The sequence below is a fragment of the Meles meles genome, chromosome 17 (assembly GCF_922984935.1).
Source record: "Meles meles chromosome 17, mMelMel3.1 paternal haplotype, whole genome shotgun sequence".
In the NCBI taxonomy this organism is placed as follows: domain Eukaryota; kingdom Metazoa; phylum Chordata; class Mammalia; order Carnivora; family Mustelidae; genus Meles; species Meles meles.
The window spans coordinates 44127711-44150077 of NC_060082.1; the positions used below are offsets into that span (position 1 = coordinate 44127711).

The following is a 22367-nucleotide window of genomic DNA, read 5'->3' on the forward strand; positions in this document are numbered from 1 at the left end:
ATGCTGATGATAATGATGTGTTCAGAAATTGTATCCTGTACTCTCCATGGCTCAGAGCTCAGCTACTGAATTGTGTTTAATTTTGGTTGCCATCTTTAAAAAGGAACACATTAACAAGCTGGGTTGAAGGCAGAGAAGGTTTAGCAGAAGGGCCTAGGAATCTAGAAACGATTGAAGGAACAAAAAAATATTTAGTCCAATTAAGAGTGGCTCATATAAAAAACAAATGCACCCAAATTCCAGAAAGGCGATCTCATTGCAAAGGAATGAACTTGTCGAATAATGGGAGGAACTGCCAGTCAGAGGGAATTCTCAGAGTGAAGTAACTGACAGGAAGCCCATGGACGTGTACTGTGGAGAAGCACAGCACGGGCTGCTCGCTTGCTGAGCAAGCACAACGGGGAGGCCCAGAGTGGTACGTGGAGCCATTTTCTCCACAGTTGAACAGATGAGCTGTGGGGAGCAGGTTGGGAGGTCAGGGCAGAGCAGAGGTTTCCGTGCCTGAGGAAACACAGATCTTAGCTCCCTCTTCCGTTCCTCCTGGTCTCAGAGATTCCCCGGCCCCTCCTTCCAAGGAGTGTGTCGTACTTCACCTGGTTCTACAAGCACGCTGCCTTCCGTGTCCTCTCCGAGCCCCGGAGCCCCCATGGGAGACTTGCCACACAGTGACCTCGTCCTCCTCCTTGAAGCTTGAGTCTCCCCTCCCCATTTCTCCCAATCAGCCTTAATTAAACTGTTTGAAAGCTACAGCTTGATTTTAATTAGAGTAAAATTGGGAAGATTAGAATGAAATTGGCCAATCATTGTTTACGGGCCGTTGTTTGAGAACACAGCAGGCTGCGAAATTACCTACACGCTAGGCTTCTTGGATTCTACCAGAGAGAGGGAAGAACGCGACACGGCGGCTCTGGGGGAGGGCCCGCCTCACCTCTGCCCTTGCTCCTCCTCGAGTTGCAGGGACCGAGATTCTATGTAACCAAAGGGCTCCGGGATTGAAGCCTTCCTGCCTTGGAATTACTCCTTGGTCTACAAGGCCAAAGAATTTCCTGGGAAGTAGGACAGAGGTATGCAGAGGTCCCTGAACTTGAGCATGGGTCATAGACATGGGCAGAAAATCATTCATAGCATGGTTCAGGTTCTTGTCAAATTCTACCACTCATGAGATGAGATGGGTCCCCCCCCCCCTTTTTTTTCCTTCAGTTTCTCTGTCTCTTCCTTTTTAACCTACAAAAGGTGAAGAGTAATGAGATTTCTACTTCCTCTTTTCCAAGGTTTTTTTCTTGTATAGGTAAAATAGTTGAGCTGGTGTGAAAATTGTGTATGAATTTTTTTGGTAAAAAAATGAAAGGAAGGCTCTCCACCAATGTAAGAGATTATGGTTTTATTATAATTTCTTTTTATAGCTCAGATTAATCATGTCTTATTCATTATGGCAGTAAAGGCTCTAATAGCTAAGTACATTACAGTAATCTGTTGTTGAGATAGAAATCTCCTGATGATGTGATGTGTCTAGAAATACAGCCTTCTGTACTGGAGCCAAAACATGATATATCCCTCAGCCCCTAAATGTCCAGCTAACCAATGTGGAACTATCTGAGCTGACTCACTGAGGTAAATAACGCTGTGGTGGACTGAGTTCTGTGGTGGGAGCAGCGGCCCCTGAGAAGAGGTATATTGGCAGAAGGATGAAGAAAAAGAAGATTTCTTTGTGTCTGGGGCTCTTCAGGAAAATCAGTCGTGTTTACTGAGATTCCTGTGTGAAAGTGGCAAGTCTCAAGCTAGCTGGGGAAAGGCAGCTCTCTGAGAGAAACGTGAGCTCTGAGAACAAAGATGTTTGCGTTTATCCAGAACTGGTTGGTATGTGAGAAATTTTCCCACGGTCTTTGGTTGACAGTTTACATAAAAAGTAAAGTTACAAGAAGAATGATGAGAAAACTATTTGTGTCTTTGGCTAAGGCCAATTCATCTTTTTTTGCTCCTGAGTTCTTCAGTATTTTAGTCAATGACCTGTCCTGTGTCTTCCTTCATTTTTCAAGGAAAACCAGTCATACATATATTTTTTTTTTCTTACAAGTATGATCTGTACCCTAAACAACCTTTTGGAGAACAATAACCTTTCAGCATGGCAGTCCCTTTGAAAACTTCAGGTTGGAGGAGGGTACTCCCCAGAAGGGGCTGTTGGAAGTCTATCAGGAGAGGCAAAGAGGGGAGAAGGGCAGCATTTCCTATCAAGACAGCCTACTCTTTCTGCCATTGTTTGCAAAGCGGTGCTTGGATGTGGGCATCCTGGGCTCCACAGCTGTTGTAGGACTTCTCCACAGCTTCTCTGGGAGTCCCCAAACCTATTCTGAGAACTGCCGCCTCAGTGAGCATGGGATGATTGGTCGGCTCTGCTGGAAACGGTATTGATTTTTCCCCAGTAAAGCCAGCTTGGGGTCTAACTCAGGAGGAACAGATGGGCTCCTAGCACTCGGGGACACCCTGACACTGGCATGGTGTGATGCCAAGCCCGCAGGGGGTGTCCCGGCAGAGGGGCTGGGTAGGGCTGCCTACTCAGGATACAGGAAATGTGACTTTCCTAATGACAGCCGTATCGGTGGCCTTGGAAATGAACGTGCATCCCACACAGAAATGGAAAGCTAGGTCTGCTGGAAAACAGGTAACAATGAACCCAGCTCTTAGCCCAAGGTCTCGGCACAAGCGCCTTTATTGTGGGCTGCGGTATTCATTGTTACCAGATTTCAGCCTCCTTGAGGTATAGTTTTTGGTTTTGTTTTGAAACCGTAGGCTTCTTTCTAGAATGCTCTCTCTCCCTTGAGACTTCCCAGGGAGGGAGTTTTCGTAGGTAATGTGTCTTCATGGGGGCTGGATCAATGTTCTCAGTTTACAAGTCAGCAAAGTGGTGCTTAAGCGCTGAGTTGCTGGAAACAGGCCCGGGGTGGAGGACCCCAGCTGTGCTCTTTCCGAGTCTTTCATCGCCAGGAGCGTGGGGCCTGGCAGGGGGGCGCGCTTGCTGGCAGAGTTCTTGCTGACCTCTTATCACTTGGAGGAACACGGTGCTGCCGCATGGTTGGCGACATGAGAGGTAGTAGCTGTGACTTGGAGGCATTCTTTGTTTCCATCTTTCAAGCGAGGAGCGGCATTAGAGACCCTCCTGCTTCAAGCTTGGCTGTGGTTCAGCTCTCCTGCTACCGGCTCTTGGTTTCTGGGAAAACCCCTAAATTCATGTGCAACCAGAAGATCCTTGGTTGGCAATCTGGACCACGAGCATTAAGCAGTTTGGGACAAAGATAACTGATCATTTCAGAATGTAGAGAGAGATTCTGGGTCACGGCCGCCGTGTTCTCTGTGTTGGTGTGGACAGCTGCCATAGCATGCCGGTATTGTCTGGATCATACCTTTCCTAAATTTTGTTTTGGTTGTTATCAGTGGTTGTATGTGTATGGCAACCCTTTGGCAGAAGTGTGTGTTATTCACGCTAGGCGAATCTAAAGTAAGACGGGAAATGGAGTAAACTTCTGCTGGTTACAGTAGCTTCCTGATGTGCGGCTGGGAAGCCCTTGCAGGGAGACTACACGTTGGAGAGTTTCTGGTCACCCTCTGGCTTAGCCTGTGAGCCCTGTCGTGGTCTCTGCTGTTCTAAAGGCACTTTGCACGGGGGCTTTACTCCCGTGTGAGATGTTTGCTCTCTCTCCATTGCTTACTGCGTAACAAACACAGTGGGAGAAGATTTTAAGAGAAATGGCTAAATTGAAATGGAGATTTACTTGATGTCTTAATTGAAACAAAGATGATGGCTTAATTGAAGTAGTGTGTGTTAATATAATTGATATATAGAAAACATCCTTTTCCTAGGAAAAAGAAAGAGCCTTGATTATTTTATTACTGGAAAAAAAAAACCCTGCTAAAGGAGAACTCGGAAATGAACATTTATTCTCTGAATAACTCAGGCTGCCTTCCAGTCCTGCCTTCTGAGGCTTTTAGATGCTGGAAGGAACCAGGTTAATAAGTTCTGTAAGTACATTTTTACTACTATCTGGCTCAAACTCCTTTCACAGATGTTTTCCCCATTATTTTGATTCAATGAAGGGCCCCAAAGGGCAGGGAAGAAACTTAGTGAAGTAGGAGAGAAAACCACTGGGCATCCCCAGAGCCTGAGCCGTTCTGCCGGCAGCCAAGGCCTAGGCCGGATTCTCGGTGGACACCCCAGTACAGTTCACAGAAGTGGCTTTTTGGGGGGGGGTGTTCAGATATAGTTTCCATCCTTACATATCTGTTCTTTCTCCAGTGAAATTCTCTCTGCCTCTCTCTCTCTCTCTCTCACTCACATACACACACTCTCTTCCACTCACAGAATCGTGATTATCCTTTTGAGATTCACAGGGTAGGTAGGCAGCATGGTGGTAAACACTGTAGACTCTGAAACCACACGTCCTGTGTTTAAATCCTGACTCTACCACCGACTGGGTGTTACCCATTGGGCAAATTAGCTTACCTGTGCCTCAGTTTCCTTATCTGTAAAATGAAGATAATGATCTTATCCCCCTTATGGGGGTGTTTTGGATATCGTATTGGTTAATACTTGTTAGATGCTTGGGATGCCTGGCACATACTAAGAATTCATTAAATGTAAACCATTATTTTTTATTATTTGCTCATAAAATGCTTCCTAAGACAGTGTCATTCATTTTTCTGAGTCATCTGTTATTCTGTGTTATGATTTCCTGAGCAGCCATAGGAGCTGAAATCAGGCCTTTATCTTTGATTTCTCCCATGATACCCTATGTATGGACTTGATTTTTAACTAGGTCTCGATTTCTCCTTCTGCAAATGGGTGTATTAAAACCACCTTAAAAAAATAAAGTAAAATAAAACCACCTTAAATCCAAAAAGATTTTGTTTCAGTGTGTATGTTGCACTGTGTTTGGGATATATGGTAAACTCATGTGTATATAGATAACTAAAGGAATGAAATGTTCCAGGTAATGAGATATTTTTGTTAAAAGATAGTCAACTTTTAAAAGTAATTAGAATACCATAGGGGCGCCTGGGTGGCTCAGTGGGTTAAAGCCTCTGCCTTCGGCTCAGGTCATGATCCCGGGGTCCTGGGATCGAGCCCCACATCGGGCTCTCTGCTCAGCCAGGAGCCTGCTTCCCTTCCTTCTCTCTCTGCCTCTCTGCCTACTTGCGATCGCTGTCTGTCAAATAAATAAATAAATAAATATATTTTTAAAAAAGGCACCTCAAATACAATTAAACCATGAGAGACTATGGACTCTGAAAAACAACTAGAGGGTTATGAAGGGGCGGCGGGGGTTGGGGGGGTTGGGAGGTTGAGGGACCAGGTGGTGGGTAATGAGGAGGGCACGTACTGCATGGAGCACTGGGTGTGATGCCAAAACAATGAACACTGTTATGCTGTAAATAAACAAATAAAAATAAATAATTAAAAAAAAATTAACCAAAAAAAAAAAATAAAATAAAAAAATAATTAGAATACCATAAAATACACTTAATCTCCACAGGGAAAAACCGTGTTCTCAAAACAGCAGAATGATACTGACGTGGGTTTTAATCTCCGCTCCACCACTTACTGTGTAACTTCAGGCAAATGACTTTCCTAACTTCTCTGGGTCTCCCCGTTGCTGTCATCACAGCACCGGGGCAGGGGCGGGACTCTAGCTTTCTGTTCTGATCCTGGTACCAGTTGGGTATATTGTTATAAGCAAACCACTTCTCTCTCTGTTTCATGGTTTTTCTCATAACATAAGAGGAGTGAACAGACCTTCTCAGTTGGTGCGCCTGCTGGCCCCTGCCAGCACTGTGAATGGCTAAGGACGGATGTGGGTTTGGACAGTTTTGTCCATATATTGATCCATTTAGCCCCTGGGGCGACCGGGCAAAGTCTGGGGTAGCAGGACTTCCTGTGCTTGGTCTCCTCAGTTCTGATCCCAGTGTATCACATGGAGAATTTTCAGTGTACGTGATCACGTGGAAAAATATTGGCGGATAGTACTAAACTGTCCCTTCTAATTCGAACAGCCAAAATTTCCCTCTTGGTAGTTTTGCGAAATCAGGTAAATTACTTAGCTTTCTAAGCTTCCACAGCCTCATTCATTTAAATAATAGATGCTCAAAACTCTTCTTGGTTTGGATAAAATATATGGTTTTCCAAGTCTGATGTTGGACAAAAAGAAAGGAGGATTAAGGAAAAGTGCATGACTCTAAAATTGTTGCTTCTTTTGGTGACCTTGAACATTACGAGTGTGGCAGAAGTTGTTAGACCCATTGGAGGGGTTGGGGCTGCTGATCATTAACACTGGGCGTAAAGCAGAGCAGAGTCTGAATGGGGGCTCTGTACTCACTGGACTTCAGCGTGTGGACTGTGGGTTCAGAATGTGCCTCAGGGTTTGGAAGGTATCCATGTCTGCTGAAGACAATGGAAGAGGGCCCTGACTCAGTTTACCAAAGCATAAAAAAATGCCATCTGTGCCTGATTTATGTATAAACAGTGCACAAAACCATGCCTGTAAATTACATTTTTATAAGTCAAATCGAATTTTCTCATTGATACGCATACACATTTAGGGTACTTTACTTTCATTTCAGATCAATCACTAATTGGTAGTCACTTCTACTCCCATGCTGTAGCATTTTCTTATCTAGTCATCAATAATTTCCAAACAGTTAAAGGATTAGGAGAGTGATGACATAAAACAAGTGAATTTATTTTAAATAAAATGAATGAGAGAATCTCCCAATCATTTAACAAATGTATATTACTAACAGTATGATAAGTTAGAACTTCTGGCATTGTTCTATTGCTGTTGAGTAAGACCAAAAGAATCAATCTTGCCCTCATTGAGTTTTTGTTTTACGGGGAAAGGAAGATAATTAAAAAATGTATTATGTTGGGTAGTGATAAGTGCTAAAAAAGATAATTAAAGCAGAGCATAGAGACACAGACAGAGAGAGAGAGGGTGTTCTTTTGGATGGGATGGTTAAGGAAAGCTTGTAGGAGGTACTGTTTGGCAGTCCTGAATGAAGGGACTGAGCACATCATTTTTTATTTATTAAAGTTAATTATATCAGGAATCACCTCTATGATAAGGTGATCTTTCTTTTCGGTGAGCGGTTTTGGCCACTGTAAGAAATTATGAAAAAATGGAAGAAGACCTGATTTTATTTCTTCTAGCAATCTAAATGATAGGATAGAAATTCTTTATATTTTTTATTAGTTGATGAATATGGCCTACTGCAAATCAGGGAGGCTGCGTTTGGTGTCAGATTGAAAATACCATCACCAAGACCCATGCCAAGGAGCTTACTGCCTATGCTTTCTTCCAAGAGTTTTTCTTCCAAGTCTTAAGTTTATGTCTTTAATTTGTTTTGAGTTTATCTTTGTGTATGGTGGAAAATAAGGGTCCAGTTTAATTATTTTGCATGTGGTTCTTCAGTTTTGCCGTTACCATTTATTGAAGAGACTCTCCTTTCCCCGTTGTCTATTTTTGGCTCTTTTGTCACAAATGAATTGACCATATATGTGTGTTTGTTTCTGGGTTGTTTTGTTCCACTATCAGTGTGTCTTATGGTTTTGTTTTTGTTTTTTTTTAGTTTCACAGTTCAATTTAGTGATTCATCAGTTGCATATGATAGCCAGTGCTCATTCCATCATGTGCCCTCCTTAATATCCATCATCCGGTTACCCCATCCCCCCACCCACCTCCCCTCCAGCAACCCTGTGTTTCCTTCAAAGAGTCTCTTATGATTTGTCTCCCTCTGTTTTCATCTCATTTTTCCTTCCCTTCTCATTTATCTGTTTTGTTTCTGAAATTCTGAATATGAGTGAAATATATGGTATTTGTATTTCTCTGATTTATTTCACTTAGCATAGATGTCAGTGTGTTTTTAATGCCAATACCACGTTTTGATTACTATAGCTTTGTTATGTAGTTCGAAATTAGGAAGTGTGATGACTTCCTAGCTTTGTTCTTTTCTTCTCAAGATTGCTTTGACTATTTGGGCTCTTTTGTGATTCCATACACATTTTTTAATTTTTTTTTCTATTTTATGGAAAATGCCATTGGAAATTTTATAGGGATCATAATGAATCTGTAGATTGCTTTGGATAGTATGGACATTTTAACAATATTGATTCTTCCAATCCACAAGCATAGACTATTTTTCCATTTATTTATGTCTTCTTTAATTTCTTTCACCAATATATAGTTTTCAGTGTACAGAACGTTCACACTCTTGGTTAAATTTATTCCTTGGTATTTTATTCTTTTTATTGCTATTTTAAATGGGATTATTTCCTTAATTTCTAGTGGTTTTTTTTTGTTATTACTCTATAGAAATGTAACTAACTTTTGTATATTGATTTTGTATCTTACAACTTTGCTGGATTCGTTTATTCTAACAGGTTTTTTTTTTTTTTTTTGTGGAGTCTTTAGGGTTTTCTATATATAATACCATATCATCTGCAAATTGATGATTTTACTTCTTTCTTCCTGAGTTGGATTTTTTAAATTTTATTTTATTTAGTCATTTGACAGAGATCACAAGTAGGCAGAGAGGCAGGCGGGGATGGGGTGGGGGAGGGAAGCAGGCTCCCTGCTGAGCAGAGCCTTATGCGGGTCTCGATCCCAGTACACCAAGATCATGACCTGAGCTGAAGGCAGAGGCCTAACACCCTGAGCCACCCAGGTGCCCCGAGTTGGATGTTTTTAAATTCTTTTTCTTGTCTAATCGCTCTGGCTAGGACTGCCAGTACTATGTTGAATAAAATTGGCAGGAGTGGACCTCCTTGTTTTATTCCGATCTTAGAGAAAAAGCTTTCAGCTTTTTACGATTGAATATGATGTTAGCTGTGGGCTTGTCATATAGGATATGTATTATGTTGAGGTATGTACCCTCTATATATTTTTTATTGAGAGTTTTTATCACAAATGATGTTGAATTTTCTCAATTGCTTTTCCTGCATCCGTCGAGATGATCATGTGTTTTTATACTTAGTTTTATTAGTGTGGCGTAGCACATAGATTGATTTGCAAATGTTGAACCATCCTTTAATTCTTGGAATAAGTCCAACTTGATTATGCTGTATAATTCTCTGTGTAATGTCAAATTCAGTTTACTAATATTTTGTTGGGGATTTTTGCGTGTGTATTTATCAGGGATACTGGCCTATAATTTACTTGTCTTGTAGTGTCTTTGTCTGGTTTTGGTATCAGAGTAATGCTGGCCTTGGAAGTTTCCCCTCCTCTTCTATTTTTTGGAAGAGTTTGGAAAACATTGGTAAGAATTCTTTAAATGTCTGGTAGAATTCACCAGTGAAAGCTAGCTGATCCTGGACTTCTGTTTGTTAGGAGGTTTTTATTACTGACTCAATCTTTTTCCTAGTAATTGGTCTGTTCAGATTTTCTGCTTATTCATGATTCACTCTTGGTAGGTTATGTTTCTAGGAATTTATCCATTTCTCATAGTTTGTCCAATTATTTGGTCAGTAATTGTTCATTGTAGTCTCTTGTGATGCTTTGTATTTGGGTGGTTATCAGCTGTAATGTCTCCTCTTTCATTACCAATTTTATTTACTTGAGTTTCCTTCCTTTTTTCTTGGTTAGTCTTGTTAATGATTTGTCTATTTTATTTTATTTTTTTTAAAGATTTTATTTATTTATTTGACAGAGAGAGATCACAAGTAGGCAGAAAGGCAGGCAGAGAGAGTGAGAGGGAAGCAGGCTCACTGCCGAGCAGAGAGCCCGATGCAGGACTCGATCCCAGGACCCTGAGATCATGACCTGAGCTGAAGGCAGCGGCTTAAACCACTGAGCCACCCAGGCACTGCTGATTTGTCTATTTTAAAAATCTTTTCCAAAAACCAACTTTATTTTCATTGATCTCTTCTGTCATCGTTTTAGTCTCTATGCTATTCATTTCCACTCTGATCTTTGTTTTCTTCTTCTTTCTACTAACTTTGGACTTAATTCATTGTTCTTTTTCTAGTTCCTTGAGGTATGAATTAGGTTATTTAAGAACTTCATTTTTTCTTCGTGTAGGCATTTATTTTTATAAACATCCTGCTTAGAACTACTTTTGCTGCATGATATTTGTATTTCCATTTCCATTTGTCTCAAGATAGTTTTTGATTTCTCCTTTGACTTATTGGTTGTTCAGGAGCATGTTGTTTAATCTCCATGTATTTGTGAATTTTCTACTTTACTTCTCGTATTTTCTAATTTCATACAATTGTGGTTGAAAATGATGCATGATATGATTTAAGTCTTCTTAAATTTATAAAATTTGTTTTCTGACCTAACATGTGATCTACCCCAAAAAATGTTCCATGTGTGCTAGAGAGGAATGTGTTTTCTGGGGTTGTTGAATGGAATGTTCTGCAAATATCTGTTATGTCCCCCTGGTCTAATATGTCATTTAAAGCCCATGTTCCCTTGTTGATCTTGTCTGAATGGACTCACCCTTGTTCAAAGTGAGGTATTGAAGTCTCCTCCTATTGTTGAACTGCTGTTTATTTCTCCTTTCACAGCTGTTAATATTTGCTTGATATGCTTAGGTGCTCCCACCTTGGTACATTATTTATAGATGTTGTATCTTCTTGGTGAATTGATCCCTTTGTCATTATAGAATGCCCTTCTTTCTCTCCTGCTATAGTCTGACTTAAAGTCTACTTTAACTGATATATCTACCCTAGGTTTCTTTGGGTTTCCATTTATGTGGAATATCTTTTTCCATCCCTTCACTTTCAGTATAGGTGTCCTTAATGCTAAAGTGAGTCTCTTGTAAGCAGCATGTAGTTGGGTCTTTAAAAAAAAATCTATTAAGCCACCCTATGTCTTTTGATTCTCCATTTGGCCAATTTAGATGTGAGATCAAGCAATTGTTCTGTATGCTGCAGTGGGATTTGGGATAGAAAACAGTTCGACAAATACCCTGTACTTTAAAGTTTGACATTTCCTGTACGATGGAAATAAATGATAGTGTATTATTATGAACTTGCTTGCTTAGATAAACAAAGTCACACAATGGGAATCTTAAAAGACTTTGTTGGAACCCTGAATTATTAGTCGTCTTTTCTTTTGTTTCCCTGGTAATATTTGGCACATGCCCCTCCTCTCTGTCGTAATCCCTAGAGTTAGATGAGAGAATTCTATAGCCTTAAATTGGGCATGGACTTCTATTCACTTATTTTGGAATTCTTTTATTTTTATGCAGCCCTATAATTTGTAGTCCATGGATTTGGGGAGAAAGACCAAGCTTTAACACTGTCATGAAGAGCAGAGTTGGGATGGGTAAGACGGTTGATAAGACTTTGCATTTTGTTGTTCCCTAATGCAGTGGAGCTGGTCCTTGGGAGTAGAATGTGAAAGGCCATGGAAGAGTCCTTTCTTACTAATGGATGGGATCCTTTAAACTTCATCCCAAGACAGATTCTTCTTGGAAATGTGTCCCCTTTAAAATACAGACATTTCAGTGAGGAGCAAAGCAAGAAGATTAAAGGTGTAGATGGGATTAGAAAGGAATTTCAGCATCTTGTATAATAGGGCTTCTCAGAAGGTGGGTCCTCTTAGGTCTTTTCAGGATGTCCATGTTGATATCTGCTAATGTTGTGAAAACAAATCATCTTAATTTGAATAAAGGTAGTCTCACCAAAGGACACCAGTAGTCATGTGTTTTTTTTAAAAATGTTTTATTTGTTTATTTGACAGAGAGAGAGATCACAAGCAGGCAGAGAAGCAGGCAGAGAGAGAGGGGGAAGCAGACTCCCTGCTGAGCAGAGAGCCCCATGCGGGGCTTGATCCCAGAACCCCGAGATCATGACCTGAGCTGAAGGCAGAGGCTTAACCCACTGAGCCACCCAGGTGCCCCAGTCATGTATTTTTTTTATCATTACATACTTGCACCTAAACACACACACACACACACACACACACATGCACGCAAACATGCATGTTAGATTCATATAAGAAATGTCCTTGAAGCAGTCAAGTTTATTAATTTTACTGGCTCTTGACCCTTGAGTGCATGTCTTTTTAATATTTTGTATGGTGAAATGAGAAAATATACCTAAAGCACATTGGAGGCTATGGGAGAGCGATGATTGTCTCAAGGAAAAAATGCTTTTGTGATTGAACTGTGGGCTCAACTAGCTGCTTTTTCATTGGAACTGAATTTTTCTTGAAAGAACAACCATCAGACAAACTATTGTTATTTAGACTTTAGTGTCTGGCAAACATTTTCTCAAAAAAAAGGGGGGGGGGAATGAAGTAGGTTTACCTCTTCAAGGAAAACAACAATATTATTTGTTGCCAATGATGAAATTTAAGTTTCAAATGAAAATGAGAATTTTGAAAAACTCATATTTGTCATTATGAGCTTGGTAGCAGTTCCAATATTTAATAACTTTACTCATGAGATTTGTGGTGATGTTAACAAATATGGTGTTTTGATATTATATAATGAAAAGTTCTAAATGTGGACGATCTGAATAGTTCAGTGATCCCATATTTTTTAGATGACCAGTGAATGATGTTCCAAAATCCTGAAGGGTAAAGGACACATTCAAAGTACAGTGTAGAACACCAGATTTTAATGTAACAGAGTTATGAAAAGTGCACTGAAATGGTTTCAGATTCCAGGCTGTAACTAACCTTTAAGGAATGACATTTGTTGAGTGAACAACAAATAGCCACAAAGAAGAATATCCACAATTATCACAACAGATTGAATGCAGAAGCAAATATGAGAATGCAGCTCTCTTCTGCTAAGCCAAATATTAGAGACTTGCAAAAAATGCAAAGTAATACCATTCTTCTTGCTAAACTGGTTTTGTTTCAGGACATATGGTTATTGTAATAAAAATATGCTATTTACAGTATATGTAGTAGATTTACTGCTGTGATCTTTAAGTAAAATGATACATGTAAATGTTCTCAGTTTGAGTTTTTAAAGTGGTAATCATCAATGGCTATAAGCCACATAAATATGGGAGACACAGTCATTTTTTGAGTGTGAAGGGGCCCTGAGACCAAAAAGTTTGAGGACTATTGTTGTAGACCAAACTCCTGACTTTACAAATGGGGAGCTCATGGGACTCCTGCACTGAGGGGCAACTGGAACTGGTTCCCATCTCTGCAAACCGCTGCTCTCATGTTTTCACTGTTGGTGTAACCCCCCCCCCCCCCCCCCCCCCCCGCATACTACACTATGCTACACCACTACCTTCATAGGGATGAGCTGATGAGCTGCTCTCCGGTGACACAGCCAGATGGGAGTAGGCTGTGGTGGAAGTCAGCCGAGATGGGTCGGTCTTTCCCACAGCCTGGGAACAGGGGCCTGAGTGGAGGCCAGCAGGCCTCTTCCAGGCACCAGGTGCCTCTGTGTGGAGGGACGTGTGCTGAGGGGAGGGGACAGTGGTAGAAGTGGAGAAAGAATATTCTCTACTTCAGATTTTATGCTTCTTGTTCTTAAATACATGGAGCTTTTCTTTATCCCTTGGCTTTTTCTCCAGGGAGTTTGCCCGTTGGAAAGTAAACAACTTGGCTCTAGAAAGGAGGGACTTCTTCAGTTTGCCATTGCCTCTCGCCCCAGAGTTTATCCGGAACATTCGCCTCCTTGGAAGGAGACCCAACCTACAGCAGGTCACTGAAAACCTGATTAAAAAGTACGGCACTCATTTCTTACTTTCTGCCACCCTTGGAGGTAAGCAGCACGGTGATCCTGTGCTAACTGGCTGTCAGATCATTGAATATAGCTTTAAAACCCATGGAGTAGAGCTTGAGTCTTCCTGGGGCTTTGTTCTTCCCAGCCTGTTATCGCCTGAGAAATAGTTTCTTTCTGGTGCCTTTGAGAAAAGTATAATCTCTTGATATCCAAATCGTGACATCCAGAACATTGCTATTTGCTTATAAGCATCCTCCTTGAGGAAGGGGTGTGGGGTAAGGAGGTGGGGGGACTCACAGGCTCCTACTAAGCACTTGCCAGCAGGGGGCGCTCCCAGTTTTCTTTTGACAGCGCCTTCTAACCCAGAGGCTTCTCCGCATCCTAGCATTTACTGTGGCTATAGTTGTCGGACCCATAGGTAAAGAAGTAAATGTCCATTGAGTCCCTGACCCCTGCTGGCCTCTCTAAAGATTGGTAACTGGCCAAACCAATTCCAGTGGTTCTGGGCTGGATGGGGACGAGGTTGGGAGTGGTTATGGTGTAACCTGTGGCCACCTCAAAAGCTCTGAGGAGACAGGGCTGTCGCTGCCCTGGGAAGAAGAAAGCGGGATTTATTATAACATTTAGCTCACTGTCTGATGGACAAAAAGAAACTCTCCAAGGGTTCGGGCCAGCTGCCGGCATGTGGTAGGTGTTGAGTGTTTGATGGGGAGGAGGGAGGTTGAACTTCAAGGCTTTTGCCCTTTCTGAGGGAGCAGAAATATCCATGGTGACTTCTCATAAACAACTTGAGAGAGAAAATTTTATCTCCCCCATGGAGGTAGATTGCCTGAGACTGAGATCAATAAAGGATGTTAAATGGATAAGCTGGAGGGAAGGGGATGAGCTATGGGATGGTTAAAGAATGAGGGAAAGGGAGGAAGGCCCCTCGGGCAGTGACACCCGCTACCCTGTGCACTGTCTGATGAGACTGTTCTAGAACTCTTCTTCAGCAGGGGCAGCTGACTCCTTCTGCGCTCTGACTCTTCTGGCCAAGGGTTTCATGTTCTAACTGGTAGGGGGTTAGGGAGCAGAGGCCTTACCAATGAACGCATGTTGTTTGTCACAGGAGAAGAGTCCCTGACCATTTTTGTGGACAAGCGAAAACTGAGCCGCAAGCCAGAAACAGCAGGAAGCGCTCCTGCCGTTGGGGGCAGTGGAAACAGTTCTGCCGTGTCCCTGGAGACCCTGCACCAGCTGGCAGCCTCCTACTTCATCGACAGAGAGAGCACACTGAGGCGGCTGCACCATATCCAGATAGCCACGGGGGCCATCAAGGTAACAGCCTGCAAAGTGCTGGGGGAGGGACGGCAGACAGGCAGAGGGGAACCAAAGGGGAAGCTGGAGTCTTAGCCCGCTCCAGGTTGGCCAGGCCTGACTGAGGGACGTGGGAAAGCAGCTTCCTGACACAGGCACAACCAACCCTGAAAGGTGGTCCAGGTCTTCCCGGTACAGCAGACAGACATGTAGCTTCTACTCTGAGGCAGTCTCTGGCCAGTGGGCTGTTGTGAAGGAGAGACAAGGTCCTTACTCTGCAGAGGTTACATTCCAGTGAGGGATGAGGATATTAAACAAGTATAAAAGCAAAGTAATTTTAGATAAAGATACAAAGAAAAGAGAGTCATAAGGTACAGATTTCCTGGGGTGAGAGAAGGGAGCAGCTAATATTAGCCAGATTGGTCCAGGGAGGTCACTTTGGGTTTAGGCTTTGAGGCTGACATGCGAGTGATCTGAAGGAAGGGCATTCAGACAGTGGGAATTAAGGCCCTGGGGCAGGAACCAGGCCGGTGCCTTAGAACACAGAGAAGATCGCTGTGACTGCAGTAAGGTGAACAGGAAGACACTGGCACTAGATGCGGTTCAGAAGTAGACTAGAACCAGATTACGTGGCCATGATAGGGAATTTTCATGTCAAAGTGTAGCAAAAAGCAAGCAGAGAATTCTGAGAGGAGGAGTGATATGATCTCATGCATGTTGGAAAATGATCAATGGTTACTATAACATTAATAATCATAACCGTCATCCCATCTTATCTACTTACAGCTAGGAGATTTCTAGCAAAGTTCATATTGTTTTAGGGAAAGGAAGACCAATGACAATACTTGAAAATGCTGGATTAATTTATTCTAAATATAAAGTTAAGGTAGCGAGGGTGGTCAGTCTTGTATTAAATGCTGCTTTTATCACACCCAAAATTGGAAGGAAATTTTGTTCATTTATTTATTCATTCAGTAGGTATTTATTGAACACCGTTATGTGTCGTGCTCTGCTCTGGCTCCTGAGACTCCTAAGAGTGAACAAAGCATAGAGAGTCCCTGCCCTCATGAACTTTACCTTCTAATATATGATGTTAGGTGGGATCAATGATACGAAGAAATGGATCCAGGGAAGAGGAAAGGGAGTGATGGGGACATGGCACTTTCGGGAAGACCTGTTTAAAGAAATGCCGTTTAAGCAGAGATCTGAATGGAGGGAGGGGGCCACATGGGTATCTTGAGTGAGAGCAGGTGTGATTGCCCCAAGTGGGAGTGGCGTGTTGTGGTCCAGAAACACTGTGTCAGGTAGCTGGAGTGCAGTCAGAAGAGGGGTGAAGAGGGAGATGAGCCTACAGAGAACACTTTTTTCTCTTCCCCTAACCTCCCCCTCCCTGCCCGGTGGTAGACTGCCTGAGACAGAGATCAGTAAAGGATGTTAAGATCATGAGGGCATCACTGCTTAGGGAAGAGAAGAGAAAGCGGGACTGTGGAGACTGATGCCATCCATGGTCAAGGGAGGAAAGAACGGTGGCCTGCTCAGACAAAGCTGGCTGCTAGAGGTGGTGAGAAGTTGGCATAGGCAGGATGTATTTTGATGGTAGAAACTCTGGGATTAGCTAATAAATTAGAAGAAAGGAATCAAGAGTAAGATTTTTGGCATGAGCAACCAGATGACAGTGATTCTTTTACTGAGAAGGACAATGCTGGGGGAGGTGCCAGTCTGAAAGAAACTAATCAGGAGCTTGATTTTAGGCACCATGAGGTGACATTCCTCTTAGACATCTGAGTGGAGCTATCTAACAGGCAACTGGATATAACACTAGGATTTCAAGAGAAAGGTCATGATTGGAGATAGAAATTCGGCATAGCGCTATATACGCATGTGTAGCCGGTATTTAATACTGTGGGCAAGATGAGATGAGATCACTTGAGGAGTGAATGTAGCCTGTAAACGGCTCTAGGGCCGAGTTGAGCGGCAGATCAATATCCAGAAATGGGGAAGAGGAGCAGGAGCTAACCGAGGAGGCTGAGACCAGGCAGATAGGTATGAAGGAGCCAAAGTCCTGTCACAAGACCGTGTGAAGCAAGTGTTTCTCATAAGAAGGAGCAGACAGCTGTGTTAGGTGCTGTTGAGTAGTCAGAGAATGGACCTTCAATCTGGCAACATGGAGGTAATGAGCAACCTAGAGACAAGGGGTTTCAGTGACACGACACGTACAAAAGGCTGAGTATAGAAGGTTCAAGAGAGAAAGCAAAGGGAGGAATCAGAGGAGGAGAAGGCAATTCTTTAAGGGTTTTGCTCTAAAGACAAAAGATGGACGATAGCTGGAGAGTGGTGGAAGGTCAAGGGAGATGGAGGTTTTGTTTTTAAGGTGGAGGATATTCAAATCTTGGCATTCAGAATGATTCAAAGTGAGGGAGAAGATGATGATGCAGGAGAGACAGGAGGCAGTTACAAGAACAGCCGGGTAAGCGGGAGCGGCTGGTAGTCCATGGAGAGGTGGGTCTTACCTGGGAGCATACACGTCCTATCCTTTGCAGCAGGAGGCATTCAGGTGACAGACCCCACGCAGTGGCGTGTAGCTGCGGTGGGAGGATGCGAACGTCCTTGTCCGACTGATCCAGCTCCTTGAGGACACGAGAATCGGAGTCCTTGACTAAAAGGAGGAGAAGAAATTGTTGAGAAGAGAATGTAGGAAATGGTTTCGGAAGGGTAGGGGTGAGGTGTTTCAACTATTAGATAAATGTTGTGGCTTGGTGGGCATCCCTGAGGGCCCACGTGAGACCCACGGTGACAGTTATAATGGGGACCCGTCCGCATAGCTGCCAGTTGGATCAGCCACATCCGGCACTTTGGGGGTATAGCTCAGGGGTAGAGCATTTGACTGCAGCCACATCCGGCACTTCAAGTACAGGCAGGCATGGAGTGGGTGGAGGGCTGGATTCACCAAGAAGTGTGTGTGTGTGTGTGTGTGTGTGTGTGTGTACAAGATGGAAGAAAAAAGAAGCGAGGGAAGTGAGTACACACAAAGCTGCGACTATAGCGATGGACCGAGGGGTCTGAGACCATTCAGGGAGGGCAGAAAGTGAAAAGTTTCACTTTGGAGAGTGAGTTAGGTCCCAAGGTTAGAAGCAGGTTTGAGGATTTGTTGGAGGGAAGAGACCAGAGGAAGTGCAAGTATATGATGCTTAATGTTGAGATTAGAGAGCGAGTGCAATTAGAAAAAAAAAAAATCAGGTTCTGGACGTGGCCATGAGTGTGGATGACTGAGACGGGGCTGGAGGCCAAGGTGAAGAGCGATGAGGAGGCTGAGAACCCCTGTCTCCAGCATCTGCAGGGCTGCGGTAATGCACAAAGATGAAATTGACCCTGAGAAGAGATCAAGGCTATAGACGACCTTGCCAAGACCCATCATGAGACTGAGAGAGCACCGAAGAGAAGAGGATAGCTCTGGGGATGTACGGAGTGAGAGTCTGAGAGAGGACAATGGCTGAAGTTAACAGAGGTTTAGGGTACATTTGGGAGGCTGGTCTCTTAGGCATCTTAAAATGACGAAATAAGACTATTAGTAGCATAGACTGGGTTTTACCAAGAAGACAGAACTCTGGGGAAGCCTTTAGTCCTGTAGTGAGTGGGCTGTGTTGAAGGGGGGAGAAGAACTGATCCTGCCTAGAAAAGAAAAGTAGGTCTGGATTAACAACCCCGACATCCCATTAATGTCCCTTCCTATCCTTTGACCTGACCAACTTTTCACTTTCTATCATGGCCTTGTTTGCCTGTTGGCCTAACAGACTCTGTGGCCCATCGCTGTCATCACTGCGTTGGATATATTCTCAACTTGCCCTTTGCGGCCTCCTCATGCACCTGCCATCCCCTTAATTCAGGAGCTGAAGGATGCTTGCCTGATTTTCTTGCATTATCTTTTTAACTAGTCTCCCTGTCTCCGTTCGCAGTGCTTCTCCCTGATCACCCTCTCTGCTGCTTGCATAAGAGCAAATCATCTCATCCCCCCCCCCCACCACCGCTTAAACCACCGCAGCTCAGCCATGGTGGCAGTGTGACACAATGGAAGGAGCATAGGGTCGCACCCAAGAGTCTTTGCCGCTGTGCCCCTGCTCGTGGTGGGTTAGGCTAGGAGCGAGTTCCCAAACTACTCTGAGCCTTGGTTTTCTCAGTCTTAAAACTGTGGAATGATCAGAATATTTCTTACCTCGATGGCGTTCTGGATCAAATAGGAAAATAGAATGCTTGAGACATGGCACAATTGGAGCTTGAAAAAGGATAATTCCTCTTCTTAACAAAACCATCAGGCTGTCGAAGATCTATCCCTACTGTTCTTTTGTCTCTTTTCAACGTGGCTCCTGCCTCAGCCCTTCACTTACCCCTTCTGTCATGTAGCAGGTCCTAGCCAACGAGTTGTCTGTATTCAAATATATGCACATCCCTGGCACGTGCTCTTGGTTTTGTCTGTCCACCCAGGGCCTTTCCCTCATCCTTCTTTGGTCAAGTCAAAAAGGTGACTCCTTTGTGAGCCTTTTCTGACTTCCAACGTAGTTAAATGCTCCTCTGCCGTGTCTCAAGCATGTGCCTCTTTTACAGGGCTCATCATTTGAACTGTAATTGCTAGCTAACAAGGTGACCTCTGAGACTCCGAGGTCCTTGTGGGAGGGACTGGGGTCTTACTCATCTTTGGTTGCGGGTGAGAGCATGAGAGCACAGAGTTTGCCACATCATGGGTGATGAGTAAAAGTTTGTTGACTGACTGACTGAGTCACTGATCCTATTTTCCACATAGGTCAGATTCTTCTCAGTGTGTGTACAAGGGCACAGTAGCATAGTCAGTTGAAGGAAACAAAGGTACTCAAGGTCACTTGAGCATAAAGGTGATTGGGCAGGAGGACTGTGGTGAAGACTGTCACAGATCTCCAAGGACGAGACACTAAGTGCCTTCCAGACACATGGGCCTTGTTAAAGGGCGGTGAGATGCCCAGGTTACTGTCTCTGTTTCTTGTTGAACACGTGCCATCTGTTTTCCTTCATCTGCTTCATCTCCCGGCTTCTCTGGTGCAAGTTCTTTCCTTTGTTTTTTCTAGACTTTCCTGTACACCAGTGACTCGGGCTTACATTTAGCTCTGCCTTGCTCTGGAGCTGACTCCGGCCCACACTGAACACTGTCTGCTCTCTCAGCCGGGACCATCAGGGCAGGGACCTCTCTTGTTCATAGTTGTAGTCTCCGTTCCTGGCACATAAAAATTGCTTGATAATTATTTATTCTGAACTTCAAGGGTGTCTACCACCACCCTTTAAATTTTTCCTCTCAGTATCATAGTTCTAAATTCCTGGAGGAAAAAAGTCTGGTTCAAGGTCCACTTTAGTCCAATACAACGAGTCTAATACATAGTCTCAGATATGGCTCACCGAACTCCTCTCTTTGGCAAAGTCTGCAGGTGGCAGAGTGGGAGATGGGAAGGCACCCAAAGCCACGTCTATTCTAGTGCCTATGGCCTACAGAAGCACTTTCCAGAACTAGAGCCACTGCCCATCCCCACAAAATGGGGCTACCATCCTTGGAGGCTCTTTTTGGAATTCCTCCAGTCACACAGGGGGTATGAGATGATAATTCATCTTCCACTGGGTCGGTCAGCCTGGAGTTTTCTCTGGTGAGGAGTGCAGTGTGCTCTCCCCATGAGATGCAGTTCAGAGAATCAGAAGAGTACAAGGACCATTTAGTGTTTTCTCCTACTTCCATTCCTCTAGGTCCTCATCCTCAGAGCTTAGTGAGGTCTGGAGAACCAGGGACCTGTCCGAGAGCACCTGCCAAACCAGGAGCAAAGGGAGATCTTGGCACCGCACCTGTCCCACCATTCTGCTCACTTGACAGGGCTGAGCCGTCCATTCTGTCTTGGCTGTAGAGTGTTCCGCCAGAGCCACTTCTTTGCTCTAACATACTTTTCCCGATCCACAGAGCAAGCGCCAGGAGGCTGGGTGCATCCCTGCTAGCTGACGCGCCCGAGGTGGCACTGCGGCCCCTGCCGCCCACTTGCCTCTTCTGAACGCGCCTTTGCGACCGTGGAGCGGGCTTCCCGCACTGTCATGACTCTCGGTCGAGGGGGGTGGCCTGAGGCGCTCTGCTCACCTGCTCAGCCTTGGTGACGGCAAAACCCTCCAGCACACCCGCCTGTTTCTTATTTCTGTAAGCACATGGGCTTCTACTTCCCGCCCCTCGTTAGCCACTTGTTTTCACCAACACGGAGCGAGAGGCATGCCGGCCCCGTTCGTTTATCGACACGTTGCTCGGAGACCCCACTGACCACCCCACTCCGCTGCCAGGTTGACCTGATCGGGACACAGCTCCATTGCAGGTTTGTCACGTTACACTGAAGCTGGCGACATCCCCACTGGCACCTCCCCGTGCCCGCAGGTGTGACAGGAGGGCTTAGCGCAGGAGGGACTCCACAGCACGCATGCGGTTCCAGGTCCCCTCGCGGTGGCCGCCACGTGCTGAGACACTCAGTAAAGCGCTTGACAGCTGAAGGCAGGTGAAGTCAGGGTGCCCGGCTTAGTGGGAAACAAACGTGCTCAAGTGAGAAGACTTGGGATTGGGTTTCGGCCTCAGTGCTCATCAAGGTCAATGCGTGACCTTGAGAAGTCCGTGGACTCCAGGACATGGAGTTACCAATGATTTGACTTGCCTGTAGTCAGGGCTTACATTCAGCTGGTTCGGCTAGACCAGTTTTTAGAATATTAAACTGTTTCCATGACAGCTGGTAAGCCTGGGAGGGGATGATGGCTGCTAGCGGACGAGCCTGCTTCTCGGTGGCAGCTAACCCTCTACTTCGTCAAAGGCGGGGGAAGGACTTGGTTTGATACGTTCTGGAGCTTACTGAAAAGAGCTCACCCGGGCGCCTGGGTGGCTCAGTGGGTTAAGCCGCTGCCTTCGGCTCAGGTCATGATCTCAGGGTCCTGGGATCGAGTCCCACATCGGGCTCTCTGCTCAGCGGGGAGCCTACTTCCCTCTCTCTCTCTCTCCCTGCCTCTCTGCCTGCTTGTGATCTCCCTGTCAAATAAATAAATAAAATCTTTAAAAAAAAAAAAAAAAGAGCCCACCCAAAACCCGAGTGGGTCCCAGGGTGGCAAAAAGGAGCGGTTCTCACAAAGCATCCTTAAAAAGTCTTGTGTGAATTCCTCAGCACAGCGCAGCAGCCTGGAGCTCAGTCTGCTGCTCTTTGAGGCACACACCGTGGCTGCACTCGCCCTGCCGGGCCCTGTGGCGAGAAGGGGCCGGCTCGCAGTGAGAAGCCCGCTTCCGTCACTTAGCTGTGGAGGTGTCTCGCGAGGTAGGACCAGAGCAGCAGGGCAGCGAAGGGCAAGGGGAGGAGAGCAGGCTC

The 22367-nt window shown here is 44.5% G+C and overlaps 1 protein-coding gene across 1 annotated transcript in view; it reads left to right on the plus strand.

The window, feature by feature from the left end:
- BRINP2 (BMP/retinoic acid inducible neural specific 2) overlaps positions 1 to 22367 on the plus strand; it is a 108821-nt gene that overhangs the window by 72811 nt on the left and 13643 nt on the right. The window contains exons 3-4 of the mRNA XM_045981943.1: positions 13532 to 13722; positions 14792 to 15000. Of these exons, the coding sequence (XP_045837899.1) occupies positions 13532 to 13722; positions 14792 to 15000 (400 nt within the window). The remainder of the gene's footprint in view (positions 1 to 13531; positions 13723 to 14791; positions 15001 to 22367) is intronic.